This window comes from Sorex araneus, chromosome 6, assembly GCF_027595985.1.
Source record: "Sorex araneus isolate mSorAra2 chromosome 6, mSorAra2.pri, whole genome shotgun sequence".
Taxonomy (NCBI): Eukaryota; Metazoa; Chordata; class Mammalia; order Eulipotyphla; family Soricidae; genus Sorex; species Sorex araneus.
In genome coordinates this window covers 163698807-163713453 of record NC_073307.1, presented here as the reverse complement: position 1 = coordinate 163713453, position 14647 = coordinate 163698807, and the positions used below count along the sequence as shown (strand labels likewise).

General features: G+C 56.9%; 1 protein-coding gene across 1 annotated transcript; it reads left to right on the top strand.

The window, feature by feature from the left end:
* Positions 1-4713: 4713 nt before the first annotated feature.
* Positions 4714-14512, top strand: NAALADL1 (N-acetylated alpha-linked acidic dipeptidase like 1). The gene is made up of 18 exons (XM_004618403.2): positions 4714-4913; positions 5006-5178; positions 5264-5385; positions 6132-6254; positions 8312-8595; positions 8690-8791; positions 9477-9562; positions 9731-9850; positions 11639-11724; positions 11798-11861; positions 11942-12009; positions 12439-12527; positions 12620-12710; positions 13396-13477; positions 13563-13736; positions 13831-13915; positions 14005-14097; positions 14326-14512. Exons 1-18 carry the CDS (start codon positions 4714-4716, stop codon positions 14510-14512), a joined length of 2229 nt encoding a protein of 742 aa, XP_004618460.2.
* Positions 14513-14647: the final 135 nt, after the last annotated feature.

Sequence of the window (14647 nt, the reverse complement as noted above, 5' to 3'; positions counted from 1 at the left end):
CATGGGGACGTGGGTGGCAGGAAACGTACACTGGTGAAGGGACGGATGTTGGCCATTGTATGACTGAAAGTCAATCATGAACAACTTCAGTTGCTTTCTTTTTGTTTGTTTTGTTTCTCTTTTTGGCTCATACCCGGCGATACTCAGGGGTTCCTCCTGGCTCTGCATTCAGGAATCACTCCCGGCGGTGCTCAGGGGACCATATGGGATGCCGGGGATTGAACCCGCATTGGTGGCATGCAAGGCAAATGCCCTCCCTGTTGTACTATCTCTTGCGCCCAATGAACAACTTTGTAACTGCATCTCACAGTGAAAAAATAAAACATTTTTTAAAGGGCAGTGGGATAGATCGGCAGTAGAACATTTACCTTCCACGAGGCCCTGGGTTTACTTCCTAGCACCATCACTTATTAAAACAATTCTATTTTTATGTGTGTGTGTGTGTGGGAGGGGGTACATCTACCGGTGCTCAGGGCTTACTTCTTTTTTTTTTTTTTTTTTTTTGGTTTTTGGGTCACACCCGGCGATGCACAGGGGTTACTCCTGGCTCTTCACTCAGGAATTACCCCTGGCGGTGCTCAGGGGACCATATGGGATGCTGGGATTAGAAACCGGGTCGGCCACGTGCAAGGCAAACGCCCTACCCGCTGTGCTATCTCTCCAGCCCCAGCTCAGGGCTTACTTCTGGTTCTGTACTTAGGGAACATTCTTGGAAGGGCTTGGGTTCCATATGGACTGGCAGGCATTAAAATCAAAATAACCTTGTACAAGGCAAGTGCTGACCTGGGTTCAATCCCCGGCATCCCATATGGTCCCCTGAATACCGCCAGGAGTAATTCCTGAGTGCAGAGCCAGGACTAACTCCTGTGCATGGACAGGTGTGACCAAAAATCCCAAAAAAATAAAATGAAAAAGAAAAGACATTGAAGACTAAATAAATTTAGAATATTAAATTAAATTTAAAAATGGGGTCATGGGCTGGGCATCACTACGTGCAAGACAAATGTCCTCCCACTGTACTATCTCTCTGGCCCAAGGATTGATTGATTTCTGTGGTGCTGGAGCTTGAACCCAGGTCTCTGGCATGCAAGGCATTTGCTTTATTACTGGGCCACATCCCTATCTATGTTTAATCCTTGAGCCTCCAGGTGGCATCCAGGAAATGGGGAGAGAGAGAGAGAGAAAAGAAAAACAGGAAAGAACAAAGTGAAAGGCTAAATATGGGCGGGAGCTATCGGACAGGGGTTAAGGCTCTTGTTTTGCTTGTGGCTGGCCCGGGTTCCATCCCCAGTGCCACATATGATTCCCCCAAGTGCCACCAGCCCAGCAGGGAGCACCATCAGGTGTGCCTCCCTCTCCTAAAAAAAGAAGAATAGAAGTAACAGTAGAAACCATCCCAAGAGAACATTTTCCAGACCAGATTAGGACGGATCAAGAAGAATCCTGAGCTCCCCTCGTCCCAGGATGGGTTTCCCTGCACAGGCAGCGGCAGCTGCATCCATGCTTCCTTACTTCCAACTCCTCCAGGGGGCAGAGGGCCAGACCCGCGCCCCGTGAGCCACACCCAGCGATGCCCAGGGCTTCCTCCTGGCTCTGCACTCACTACCAGGGCTTCACTCCTGGCGGTGCTTGGGGGGGCCTTCATGTGGGGTGCTGGGGACTGAGCCCCAGTTGGCCTCGTGCAAGGCAAACTCCCTCCCCACTTACTCTCACTCCGGCCCCCTCTCTAGTCCTTTATGACAACTTACAAGTCCCACTTACCCTCTCCACGGGCACGTCTCTGACCCAACCTCGTTGGAGGTCAATGGGGCCCACCTGGGAGTGCACCCCAATAAACTTCTCCTGTTTCTTCCCTTTATTTGTCTCTGTCCCTCTGTCTGCGCCAACACGGTTTCCCAGAGAAATTCTACCAAACATCCAAAGCCCTGACCTCAAACTCCTCTAAAGCCTAAAAAAGGCCAGGAGGGGACACTTCCAGACTCTCTTTATGAGGACGCTGCACCCTAATATCTTTGGTGTTTTTTTTTTAATTAAATCACTGTGATATAAATAATTACGAAGTTATCCAAGCTTGGGTTTCAGTCATCAAATCACCCTGCTATCTATGAAATTGTGTCCACACCCCAGTATGTGGCCACCATGGGTTTCTGCTAAGAGCCAAGGTCAGGCAACAGGAAAGAGCAATCACCTCACGGGCTCTGGGAGCACCTCCCTGGGACCCAGGACTTTCCCCGACACGCCTCAGGCGAACCAGGAACCCACTTAGCCAGAAGCATAGGGCTGTGGGGAGGAGGGGGATGCTGGCAAAAACGGGGTGGTAAGAAGGAAGTTGGCTGCTCCAGGAGGAAGACTGTGAAATCGCTCTTTCTCTCATACACACACACACACACACACACACACACACACACACACACGTACGTGCATGCACACATGACAAGTGTACAGCCATTCAGCTTCTAATTCTTCAGGTAAAGGCCTGTCAATCAACAGGCGCCAGCTTTCTGGGCGGAGACCCAAGGCAGGGCAGGCTCTGGAGGGTGGGGCACAGGCAGCTTCTCACAGGCACCGTTCCTGCCCCGCCTGGCTTTCTGCCCCGCCTGGCGCCTGGCGTTCTGCAAAAGCTTCAATACTTGGGCTGCATCCCTGGTGTCACTCCCCTTCTGCCTTGGCATGCACACACTGGTGTGTCCCTGACCTTCTCCGCGCGCTGAGTGCCTTCGCACCTTGGGAGGTGTTCAAGATGCACAGAACTTTTTCAGATGTTTCCTTCTTTGCAGAACTATTTGTTCTCCCCTCTGGGAGTGCTCTGGTCCTCCCCGTAGGAGGGCCACTTGAGACTTGGTTGAATCAAAGTCTGTCTGTCTCCTCTACCGGGCCTGAGTTCCTTGAAGCCTTGGTTTCCATCAGGCCTCGATATGCTATAGAGCTGAATGAAGAATGAGACTTGTAGGTGTCTGGGAAGAAGTTACTAGATGGAAGCATGGGAGAGTGAGTGGGTGGAATGCTGGGTAGGTTCGTAGGAGGGAAATGGATGGATGCATGCATGGGTGAGTGTATGGATGCAATGGTGGATGAACAGATGCACAGTTGCATGCAAGGATGCGAGGACTGGTGCATGGCTACCTGGCTGCATGCATGCGTGTGGATATGTTAGGTGACTGGGAACAGCCTCCTCAGATTGGCTGACAGCGATGAATGAACAAGTGGACCAAGGAACAGGGGCACAGCATGTTGGTAATAATCAGTGACCACTTATTCAAATCTCAGCATTAGCTGTCAGCTATACAGAAATCGGGAAAGGTGGGGGTCCACATAGGTGTGATGGAACATTATCGAAGAATAAACAAATGTAAAGCTCCTCCTTCAGGGGAAGTTCTTCTAGGAGATTAACTCAGGGTCAAAATCTCATCTCAGGGTTCAGCACTCTAGATTACTAGGAGATTTGCTAAAGGATTCCATCTAAGAACACATTGCTTTCTCCGGTTCCTTAGCTAGTAATCTATTTAAATACTCATATTGGAGCAATAGTACAGTGGAGCAATAGTACAGTGGGTGGGGCGTTTGCCTTGCACATGGCCGACCCAGGTTCGATTACCAGTATCCCATATGGTCCCCTGAGCACCGCCAGAAGTAATTCCTGAGTGCAAATTCAGGAGTAATCCCTGTGCATCGCTAGGTGTGGCTCAAAAAGAAAAAAAATCCACTCATTAAATTTACTTCTCACAAATATTTCTAGTCATTTTGTATGAACACAGCAAGAGATATATTAAGCGGAGCTGGAGTGATAGCACAGTGGGTAGGGCATTTGCCTTGCATAAGGTCCACCTGGGTTCAATGTTTGGGGTCAACAGGATCCTTGTTTGGACTCAACTTCCCAGCATTCCTTCTTGGTGATGTGGTGGATGTAAATCACTCCTCCCCGTCTTGTCGGACAGACACCCCCTCATCCTCCCAGCCATTTGGGGAGTCAACAGGCAGAAACAGGTCTGGGGAGATTTCTCAAGCAGCTGAGCCTCGCATCTGACACCCTGATTTTCTTTTCAGGCACCATGTGGCCCCCGGACCCAGCTAGGCTGGAGCACCGCCAGCCTGTACCAGGCAGAGCTGTGCTAGGGGTTTGCCCAATACTACCCCCACTGCCCCCCCAAAAAAAAGGTAAATAAAGTGCAGAGATCCAGGAAAGTGGCTCAGGGGCAAAGTGTATGATTTCATGCTTTCAATGCAAGGGACCTGAGTTCAATCCCAACTAGTGATAATAAAAAAAAAAATGTTGGGGCCAAAAGATAGTACAGTGGGAAGGGCACTGGCCTTGCACACAGCCGACTCGGGTTCAATCCCCAGCAAACCCTATGGTCCCCCGAGCCCACCAGGAGTGATTCCTGACTGCAGAAACAGAGTAACCCCTGAACAACTCGGGGTGTGTCCCGAAAGCCAAAAAGAAAAAGGGGCTGGAGTGATCGCATAGCTGGTAAGGTGTTTGCCTTGCACGTGGCTGACCTGGGTTCGATTCCCAGCATCCCATGTGGTCCCCCGAGCACCACCAGGAGTTCATGCACTCAGTAATTCTTGAGTGCATGAGCCAGGAGTAACCCCTGACACCGCAGGGTGTGACCCAAAAAGAAAAAAAAAAAGGGGGAGTGAAGAGACACCCGGCTAATGGTTAACTAGCGGGCACATATAAGGCGCCGCCACAGCTGACCGAGACACCGCAGGATGCAGTGGGTGAAGGTGCTTGTGGTGGTCGTGGGGGCCGTCGCCCTCTTAGGGCTGGGGATCATCCTGGGCCACTTTGCGATTCCCAAGGGCGGCAGCAGTCCTCCTCCTCCTCCTTCAGCCTCTCAGGACCTGGACTTGCAGCTCCTGGAGACAGTCATGAAGCAGCTGGAGGCCGGGCGGATCCGGGACAACCTCAGGTGAGTTCCGGGGTGCGCACTCCGCCCACAGCCCCCCCCCGCGCCCCCTCCCGCTGGCCTGACCAGGGGGGGTCTCTCCCTCGGCCCTGCAGGGAACTCTCCCGGGAGCCCCACCTGGCCTCCACCCCGCAGGACGAGCAGCTGGTGCAGCTGCTGCTACAGCGCTGGCGGGACCCAGAGTCGGGGCTGGACGCGGCCGAGGCCCCCCAGTACGAAGTGCTGCTGTCCTTCCCCAGAGAGGGGCAGCCGAACAGCGTGGCCGTGGGTGAGGGCCTGCTCGGCCGCGGGGACGCCCGGGGCCTGGGGGAGCCACTGAGTCAGCCCTGACCTCAGCCCAAATGCCTCCACAGTGGATGCCTCTGGCAAAAGTCTCTTCACCTGCCGCCAGAAGGAGGAGAACCTGACGGGGGAGCAGGAGCACCCCAACGTGGTGCCCCCTTACGCTGCTTACGGTCCGGCCGGAAACGTAATGGTGGGTCGGGAAGTCCCCACATCCCGGTCCTCACCGCAGACTCCATCCGCCCACACTCAGTCTTTTAACCAACCCTGCTGGGGCCGGAGCGATAGCACAGCAGGTAGAGCGTTTGCCTTGCATGTGGCCGACCTGGGTTCAATCCCCGGCATTCCATATGGTCCCCCCCAAGCACCGCCAGGAGTCATTCCTGAGTGCAGAGCCAGGAGTAAGCCCTGAGCATCGCTGGGTGTGACCCAAAAAACAAAAATCGCTCTATCACTGTCATTCGGTCGTTCATCGAGCGGGCACCAGTCATGTCTCCATTCGTCCCAGCCCTGAGATTTTAGCAGCCTCTCCTTACTCGTCTTTCCCAACGAGCCGCTGTTCCTTTCAGGATGCTCTTTCAGGGTCAGGGAAATGAGACCTGTTATTGTTACTGTTTTTGGGCTACCAAATACAAATACGCCATGGGAAGCTTGCCAGGCTCTGCCATGCGGGCAGGATACTCTCGGTGACTTGCCGGGCTCTCCGAGAGGCATATATGTGTGTGTGTGTGTGTGTGTGTGTGTGTGTGTGTGTGTGTGTGTATATATATATAAACTGTAACATTAAAAAAAAAAAAAAAAAACCTCCTGGCAGGCCTGAGGCTGCCACTCTGTTCTGCCAGGGAGCTGGCAGGCCCTGGGAACCCAGAATCAATCGCGGTGCCTGTCCCTCCCCTCTGCCCCCACTCCCACCTCGCCCTGAGTCACCCCTCTCCTTAGGGCCATCTGGTCTATGCCAACCGGGGCACGGATGAAGACTTCCAGGTGCTCGAAAGCAGAGGCATGGATCTCAGGAACATGATTGCTCTGACCCGCTATGGGGGTGCTGGGCGTGGGGAAAAGGTGAGTCTCCACCCCTCGGGGGGCTGGGCAGCTAGAGGGGCCCTGGGCGGGGGAGTGGCAGGCAGGAAGGAGAAGAGGCGAAGCTGTGCTTGTGGCTGCCTTACGGGCGGGCGTGTCCCTGGACAGTGGAAACTGCCATTTTGTTCTTCTGGGCACAAATCCCTGGGCAGTGCTTTACCTAAGCAACCCTGGCCCGTGGCAACTCGAGGCCAGGTGTTTGGGGGTTGGTTTTGTCTGTGGGGGGGAGGCATCATACCTGGTGGTGTTCAGGGGCGAGGCCCAGCTTGTCGCTCATTGTCATTCCTGGTAGTGCTCAGGGCACTGTTTGTGGTGCTGGCGACCAAACCTGGGGCAAGCACAGCACGGGCGTCAACCACCGGTCCCGGGCGGGCACAGAAGGGTTGGGAACCGCTGTCCGGCGCCTCCCTTCAATCTGCCAGTGTGTGGAGAAGGTGCAGGACGGGCGGTGTCCGCAGGTGACAAAAGGCTGAAGAGCGCAGCTGACAGCTGTCCCCTGCTGAGCTATCGCTGGCGCCGTGTTTTGGGTTTTCTGGAACTTTTCCCATGGTTTAGTGGACAACACGGTTCTAGGGATGGGCTCTGGGGATCCGCCAAGCAAAGTCTGCGCGCCAGCCATGGAGCTATCTGCCAGGCTCCTGACTAAGTATTTTGATGTATTTATGGCTTAAATTGATTTTTCTTTTCTTTTTTTCTTTTTGGGGAGCGCGATTGGGCCACACCAGTCTTGTTTCTATGCTCAGAAGGGACCCCCTGGGGCTGGAGCAATAGCACAGCGGGTAGGGTGTTTGCCTTGCACGTGGCCGACCAGGGTTCGGTTCCCAGCATCCCATCTGGTCCCCTGAGCACCACCAGGAGTAACTCCTGAGTGCATGAGCCAGGAAGAACCCCTGTGCACTGCTAGGTGTGACCCAAAAAGCAAAAAAAAAAAAAAAAAAAAAGTGACCCCTGGCCATGCTCAAGGATTTAGACAGAGGTTGGGCGGCTGCAATGCCAGCACCTTACCCCTTCGGCTCTCTACACGGCCCAAACTGTGTTTCTAAAGAGAAAAAGGTGAGCGAGGAAATGGGAGTTGGCACAAAGGGTGAAGAGTTTCAGATCTGCAAAATCAAGAATGTTCTGGAGCATGGTGGTGGTGAATGCACATCGACGAGAAGAACATCCTAAATAGCACTGAACTGCACACTTTATTTTTGTTTTTTTGGTTTGGGGGCCACACCTAGCAATGCTCAGGGACCACCCCTGTGATCATAGGGGGTGCTGGGGACTGAACCGGGGTCAGTTGCGTGCAGGGCAAGCGTCTTCTTCCTTTTTTTTTTCCCTCACCCGTCCTTTCTAAGGCAAGGATCTTCCTCAAAATACTATCTCATCAGCCCCTGTCTAAACATAGTGACTAATTAGCTGATCTCATAGTGCTGGGGATGGGACCCAGGACCTCACACATACCACACGCAAGGCAGATGCTCTTTTGCTGAGCCCAGCCCCAAAGTGGAAAAAAGCTCAGCTAGAATGTCTTCCTCTGAAGGGGGAGCTGTCGACCTTCAGTGCAGGAGAATTACCTGCCCTCCTGCATGCCAAAGATCATTACTGATTGCTCTCGATTGCTCAGAGATTATTTTAACCTGTGGGAACTTCGTTTTGTGGGTTCCCACTCATCTGTGGCCACCCATCTGGGTCAAGTCCACCTTTGGACCTTGGGCTGTACGCACCTAATCTTGTTCCACCCATGGAGAAAATGTGCGTAGGGGGTTTCCTGTCTATCAGCCACACCCCACTGAGACACACAACCTGTATCCACAGGCTTTTATTGGGGGAGGGGACCACCCCTGAGGGCCTCAGGGCACCCTGTGTGGTTCTGGGGCTCAGCCGTGTGCAAAGCAAGCTCCTCCCCCGCTGCACGGTCTGTTCGACCCAGCACCCTGGTTTTGATCTCAGGCAGTATCTGGACACGCAGGGGGCAGGGTGCTGGTGGGGGGGGGTCTGTCTCCCTTCCAAAGCCAGGGAGCACCCCCTCACAGCCCCTGGCCCTCCGCCCTCAGGCCATCAACGCTTTCAAGCACGGGTTGTCAGGCGTGTTGGTCTACACGGACCCCGCCGACATCAACGACGGCCGGAGCCTGCCCAACGAAACCTTCCCACACTCCTGGTACTTGCCTCCGTCGGGGGTGGAGCGAGGCTCCTTCTATGAGAACTTCGGGGATCCCCTGACCCCCTATCTTCCAGCGACTCCCTCCTCCTTCCGCCTGGACCCGAACAACGTCACGGGGTTCCCCCCGATCCCCATTCAGCCCATTAGCTTCGAGGATGCCAAGAGGCTTCTCTGGTGAGCTGGGACCCTGGGGCTCCCCTGGTCCCCGGCCTCTGAACTTCACCCCGACGACACCCTGGCTAACCTACGGGTGTCCCCCATCCCACAGTAACCTCCAAGGAGGCCGAGCCCCCGATTCCTGGCAGGGTGCTCTGGGCTGTGAGTACTATCTGGGGCCCGGCTTCAAGGATGTGACGTTCCCCGAGGGCAGGTGAGATGGGGCAACCCAAGACGCGGCCGGCTTCCCTCGTCAGCTTCTCCCATCCCTCCGCCCTCCACGGGGCCTGCTCTTCCCCTTCCTTCTCTTTCCTCATCCACCAAGAGCGGACAAGAAGCGGGGCGTCTGCGAGATCCTGTGGGGCTCCCCCCTCCCTCAGCCCCACTCCCAGCCGCCCCCCACGTCAGGGCCCCCCACACCAGGCACCCCTTTCCGTCCCTGCCTGCTCGAACTCTCCACCATCCCGGCTCTCTGGCTTCTTTGTGTCCCCCCTGGTCACCTCCTGGGGTTCTTCCCTGTCCCCAGGAGAGGGGGCCCCCTGAGGGCAGGGTCCAGCGGGGGTGGTCACTGCCCAGACCTTAGTTTGGTCTTGGCCGGCACTGAGTGTCCCGTGAAGACTTACCCAGGGGATGGTCTGGTGAGTGAGTGAGAGGCAGGGAACGAGGAAGGAAGGGGAGTGAGTAAGGGGGGAGGATGAGAGTGAGTGAATGTGTGAGTGAATGAGTGAGTGAGTGACCGAGTGAATGAGTGGGAGTGAATGAATGGGCGTGCCAGAGTGTGAATGAGTTCTGGGTCGCCGGCTCCCTGCCCAGGGGGCCTCTCCCTACATCTCCTCAGTGGCGCCTGCCTGGGGCTGGGGGCAGTGCTGTGCCCCTCACCACCCCCTCACACCCCTCAGCCAGGTGAACATAGTTACCCACAATTACCGAGAGCAGCGCAACTCCTCCAACGTCCTGGGGATCATCCGGGGGGCAGTGGAGCCTGGTGAGCACTGCCCGCCCCCCCAGCCCAGCCCTACCCCCGCCACCCCCTCACCCCCTGCCCTCCCCTACTCCCCGCCACCCCCTGCCCTCTCCTATCCCCCCGCTACCCACCCCCCTGCCCTACCCCACCCCGCCCCCTCCGCTGCCTCACTCGCTGTCCCTCCCCCAGACCGCTATGTGCTCTACGGGAACCACAGGGACAGCTGGGTACACGGAGCTGTGGACCCCAGCAGTGGCACGGCTGTCCTCCTGGAGCTCACCCGGGTCCTGGGGACCCTGCTGAAGAAGGGTGAGTTGGCCCCCTCCCCTTGGTCCTCTCCAGTTGGGACAAAGGGTCACCTCCCTGAGCTGGGGCACTTCCTGTCTCTCCTCCTTCTGCTCTCCCTCCTCCTCTGCCATCCCTATAAGTGGGGCAGCAGGGACATGGCTCTGGCCTCGGGTCACCAGGGTGGGGCCGGGGACAGTCATAGACAGCGGTGGTGACCCCTGCAATGGAGTCAGGCCATGCCCACCAGCTGGACAATCATAACCTGCAAATCGGCCTAGGAGCACCCTCCTCAGGACACACCTGCCCCCTGCATGGAGAGACAAGAGTACGTGAAGTGGGGCGGGAGCAGTGAAGGCTTTGCCTTGCACGCAGGTGACCCGGGTTCGATGCCCGGCATCCCATATCGTCCCTTGAGTGCAGAGCCAGGAGTAACCCCTGAGCATCACCAGATGTGACCACAAAACAAAACAAAAACTACTGTGATAAACATTTGGTGTTGACCCAATGGTGCAGACGGCAGTGCAGGGAAAGGGGGGGACCCAGGCCTGGGAGGAAGGGGCCAGGTTGGGGTCCAGAGCAGACAGGGCCACCCCCTTGGGTCCTGCAGCCTAGTGGCGGACATTGGTTCAAAGTAACAGGAAGCTGCTGAGAAGCTGTCGGGAGACAGGCTGGTGTCTAAATTTTCTTGATTGATATTTGGTCCGTATGCTCAGGGCTTACTCCTGGCTCTGCACTCAGAGATCACTCCTGGCGGTGCCTGGGGGATATATGGGGTGAGGATGGAACGCAGGGTTGCATGCAAGGTGAACACCTTACCTGCTGTGCTATTGCTCCAGCCCCCACGTTCAAATTTTATTTATTTATTTATTTATTTTTTGCTTTTTGGGTCACACCCGGCGATGCACAGGGGTTACTCCTGGTTCTACACTCAGGAATTACTCCTGGCGGTGCTCAGGGGACCATATGGGATGCTGGGATTCGAACCCGGGTTGGCCGCGTGCAAGGCAAACGCCCTACCCGCTGTGCTATCGCTCCAGCCCCCACGTTCAAATTTTAAATGGCATATTCTTCCGCCTGTGATTGTGGTGGTGGTGGTGGTGTGATGAGCAGGTGCCCTGTCACCCTAGCCAGTGGGGCTGGCACCCACCTGCAATCTTGGAAAGGGGCCAATGAGAAGGCCTCTAGCAACGCCCGAGGGGCGGGCTCTGATCTCTGCCCACCGGAGCAGTACCAGCCGCAGGGCAGGTCTGCCAGAAAAGCCAAGGTAGTTCATAGCGTTTTCCCAAACTGCCCCCAGAGTCCGCTCTAGGGTGGTTGTCAAGGGGAGGGCTGGAACTGTCGTTCTTAGGTTCTTATCCCGGCCTTTATTCCAGACAGAGATTCTCCCAGAGGCTCCAGCCACGCTCACGGCCTGGAATTTTGCATCTTAAAGCTTTTCCAGGCCCTCAGATGGGTCCTGGGTCTCAGAGGCCTTTGGGCTGGTTTTAGTTCCAGATGATATTTTCTTCCAATATACATTACGGGTCCCCCCCAACAACCCCCCGTTCTTCCTGAAACTTAAGGATTGGCTCAGTGTGGATAGAGCCCCAAAGAATTCCGGAAGGTGTGGGAAGGGGGCGGGGGAGGGCAGAAAGCCACAAATTGGGGTTAGGTGCGGGGGACACAGGGGAAGAGGAAGCCTCAGGGAAGGCGGAACGGCGACAGCGGCGCCTTCCAACCTTGCCCTCCTCTCCACGTGCCTCACCTTTCTCCCCAATGCCCCCAGCACGGCAGGGGCGCCCCTAACCGGTACTTCATCTCCCTGCCCAGGCACCTGGCGCCCCCGCAGATCAATCGTGTTCGCGAGCTGGGGGGCAGAGGAGTTTGGCCTCATAGGCTCCACGGAATTCACGGAGGTGAGTGAGCCCCCCAGGGGCGGGCGCAATGGTGGGGGGCGAGCGGTCGGACTGACGCGCCCGCGGCCCGCAGGAGTTCTTCAACAAGCTGCAGGAGCGAACCGTGGCCTACATCAACGTGGACATCGCGGTGTTCGGTACGCGGCGGGCCGGCGCGGGATGCGGGGAGGCGGGGAGCGGGGGAGCCGGGTGTGATCGCTCTCTGGCCTTTCCGCAGCCAACGCCACCCTGAGGGCGCAGGGGACGCCCCCAGTGCAGAGCGTGATCTTCTCAGCAGCCAAGCAGGTGGGAAGGGCGGGGCCTGATAAGGGCGGGGCCTGGCGGGGCGTGGTTACATAGTAGGCGTGGTTTTCTTATGGGGCGTGGTTCGGGCAGGGCTATATTCGTGGGCGGGGGCCCGCTGGGGTGTGGTCAGTTTGGGGGCGTGGCCTGTTTGGGGCGTGGTAATATTGTGGGCGGGTTGTCTGGAGGCGGAGCCTGACTAGCTGCGTGACGAGGTATGTTGGTTAGTAGTTCGCTTATGGGGCGGGACCTCATGGGCGTGGTTATATTATGGGCGGGGTTACCTGGGGTGGGGCTGAAGCTAGTATTTGGTGGGCGGGCTGAAGGTGCGACTCCGACCCTATGGAGCGCCAATGGGCGGCGCAGAGGCCCCTTCGGGAGGTTGTGCCTGGGGAGTGGCTACCTACTTCACAGATCCAATTCTCTCCCCAGGTCAAAGCTCCGGGCACCGATCTCAGCGTCTATGACAACTGGATCCAGTATTTCAACCGAAGCAGCCCCGTACATGGTGTGATCCCCAAGTGAGTGCAGGGACAGGAACAGGGACAGGATTGAGGGTGAGAGGTAAGTGGGGTGTGTCCCAGAGCCTTACAGACCATCCCTCTTCCCTCAGCCTGGGCTCTCTGGGCGCTGGCAGCGACTACGCACCTTTCATTCACTTCCTGGGCATCTCCTCCATGGACATCGCCTACACCTATGATCGGGTGAGTGGGAGTTCGCCCTGGCTTGATTATCTGCTCCCAAAGCACTGAACCAGTTAGCAGCAGTACTACTTGGGCTAAGTTGCTTAACCTCACTGAGCATCCGGGTTTTTTCTTTTTTGTTGTTGTTGTTGTTGTTTGACTTTTTGGGTCACACCTGGCCATGCTCAGGGTTACTCCTGGCTCTGCACACAGGAATTACTCCTGGCGGTGCTTGGGGACCGTATGGGATGCTAGGGATCAAACCCAGATTGTCCCCGTGCAAGGCAAACATCCTACCTGCTGTACTATGGCTCTGGTCCGCATTCGTTTTTTGCTCAGGTGTTATTCTATCCAATTTAAGCGGCTAGAATTGTAAATGTGCATGTTCATGAGGAACAAGAGATCAGGAATGTCTGTCTCCCTGGGCTCGCAGCCCTTTCCCTCCTTCCTTGGCCACACTGCTCTTCATGCTGGGCTGGAATTTGTACCCTACAAGCAACTGACAGCCACCCTGTTCTCCATGTTCTCCCTGGGCGTGAGCCCTGACCCGTTCATGCTCTCTGAGCTGCCGTCTGCTCCTCTGCAAAGAGGCCTCCTTCTAGAGGCAGTCACCTGGACGCGGCGGTGATTTCGTGGAGAGCCTTTCCCTGCTCATCTCTTCTGGCTTCCCAGCCCAACCCTGACCTCCCCGGCCTTGTTCCCACAGAGCAAGACCTCAGCGCGTATCTACCCCACCTACCACACAGCCTTCGACACCTTTGGCTACGTGGACCAGTTTGTGGATCCCGGTGAAGTGGGGGCTGGGAGGGGGCGTCCTGAGGCTGGAGGAGGGCGGGCTGCAGACTGAGCCTGGCTCTGTCACTCTCCGTGCAGGCTTTAGCAGCCACCAGACAGTGGCTCAGGTGGCGGGGAACGTGCTTCTTCGTCTCAGCGACAGCCTCTTCCTGCCCCTCAATGTCAAGGACTACAGTGAGATCCTGCGCAGCTTCTTCCTCGCGGTGAAGAATGATGTGGGGACGGTGTTGGAGCAGATGAAAATCAACCTGGGTGCGGAATCTGCCTGGCCTGGAGGCTTGGGGCCCGGGCATGGTGTGGGGGGGGGGCCCTGCAGCTGGGCTGACCAGCTGCCTGTCCCCCACAGGGCCTCTGGAGAGCGCAGTGGAGAAGTTCGAGAAGGCCGCTGAGGCATTGATTCAGCGCCAGTCAGAGCTGCAGAACAACCCCGAGTGAGCCAGGGCAGTCCGCAGGTCTCCGGGGGAGGGGGGGTGGCCCCGAGCCGCACAGGCTGGTGACTCGGCAGTCCTGTGTGCTCCAGGCCCCTGCAGGTTCGGATGCTGAATGACCAGCTGATGCTCCTGGAGCGGACGTTCCTCAACCCGCGAGCCTTCCCTGAGAAGCTGTACTACAGGTGAGGCTGGGGCTGAGCTCAGCCCCGCTCCCAAAGACCAAGGGGTGGGCCCGGGGCAGTGGACACTAAGAGGTGACCTCTGACTACGCCGTTTGCGGCCAGAGCCTCCACTGCTAGAGGCAGTGGGAGGCAGTTCGTGCCTTGGCGTGGGAAGAGCTGGGCCGCTCAGCCTGAGGCCCTCCTCTTCTCTGGTCTTTGCATGACTCTGACACCCCCTTTCTCCTCCAGCCACGTGCTCTGGGCGCCTCGCAAAGGCTCCGTCCCCACGTTCCCGGGCCTGGCCAACGCCTACTCCGAGGCCCTAGGCACAAGCGCTGAATCTCCGCAGTGGGCCGAGGTGCGAAGGCAGCTCAGCATCGTGGTGGCCGCCCTGGAGGGCGCAGCTGCTACGATGAGGCCCGTGGCTGACCTCTGACCCCAGCTCTCCTTCAGCCGCCCCCCCCACTTTTCCCGGAGGAGTTGGGGATGTGCGCCCTCACCCCTCATGCCAGGAGAGGGCATGACCTCAGGGCTATCAGTTATGGACATTTGAGAGGCAACAAGCCCAGTA

What these genes read in the sequence shown, in the direction of transcription:
- NAALADL1 (XM_004618403.2), top strand. Translation starts at nt 4,714, where the DNA reads ATGCAGTGGGTGAAGGTGCTTGTGGTGGTCGTGGGGGCCGTCGCCCTC. An exon ending in GCCGAACAGCGTGGCCGTGG is followed by an intron (nt 5,179 to 5,263) that starts GTGAGGGCCTGC and finishes ATGCCTCCACAG; the next exon opens with TGGATGCCTCTGGCAAAAGT. An exon ending in CCGGGGGGCAGTGGAGCCTG is followed by an intron (nt 9,563 to 9,730) that starts GTGAGCACTGCC and finishes TCCCTCCCCCAG; the next exon opens with ACCGCTATGTGCTCTACGGG.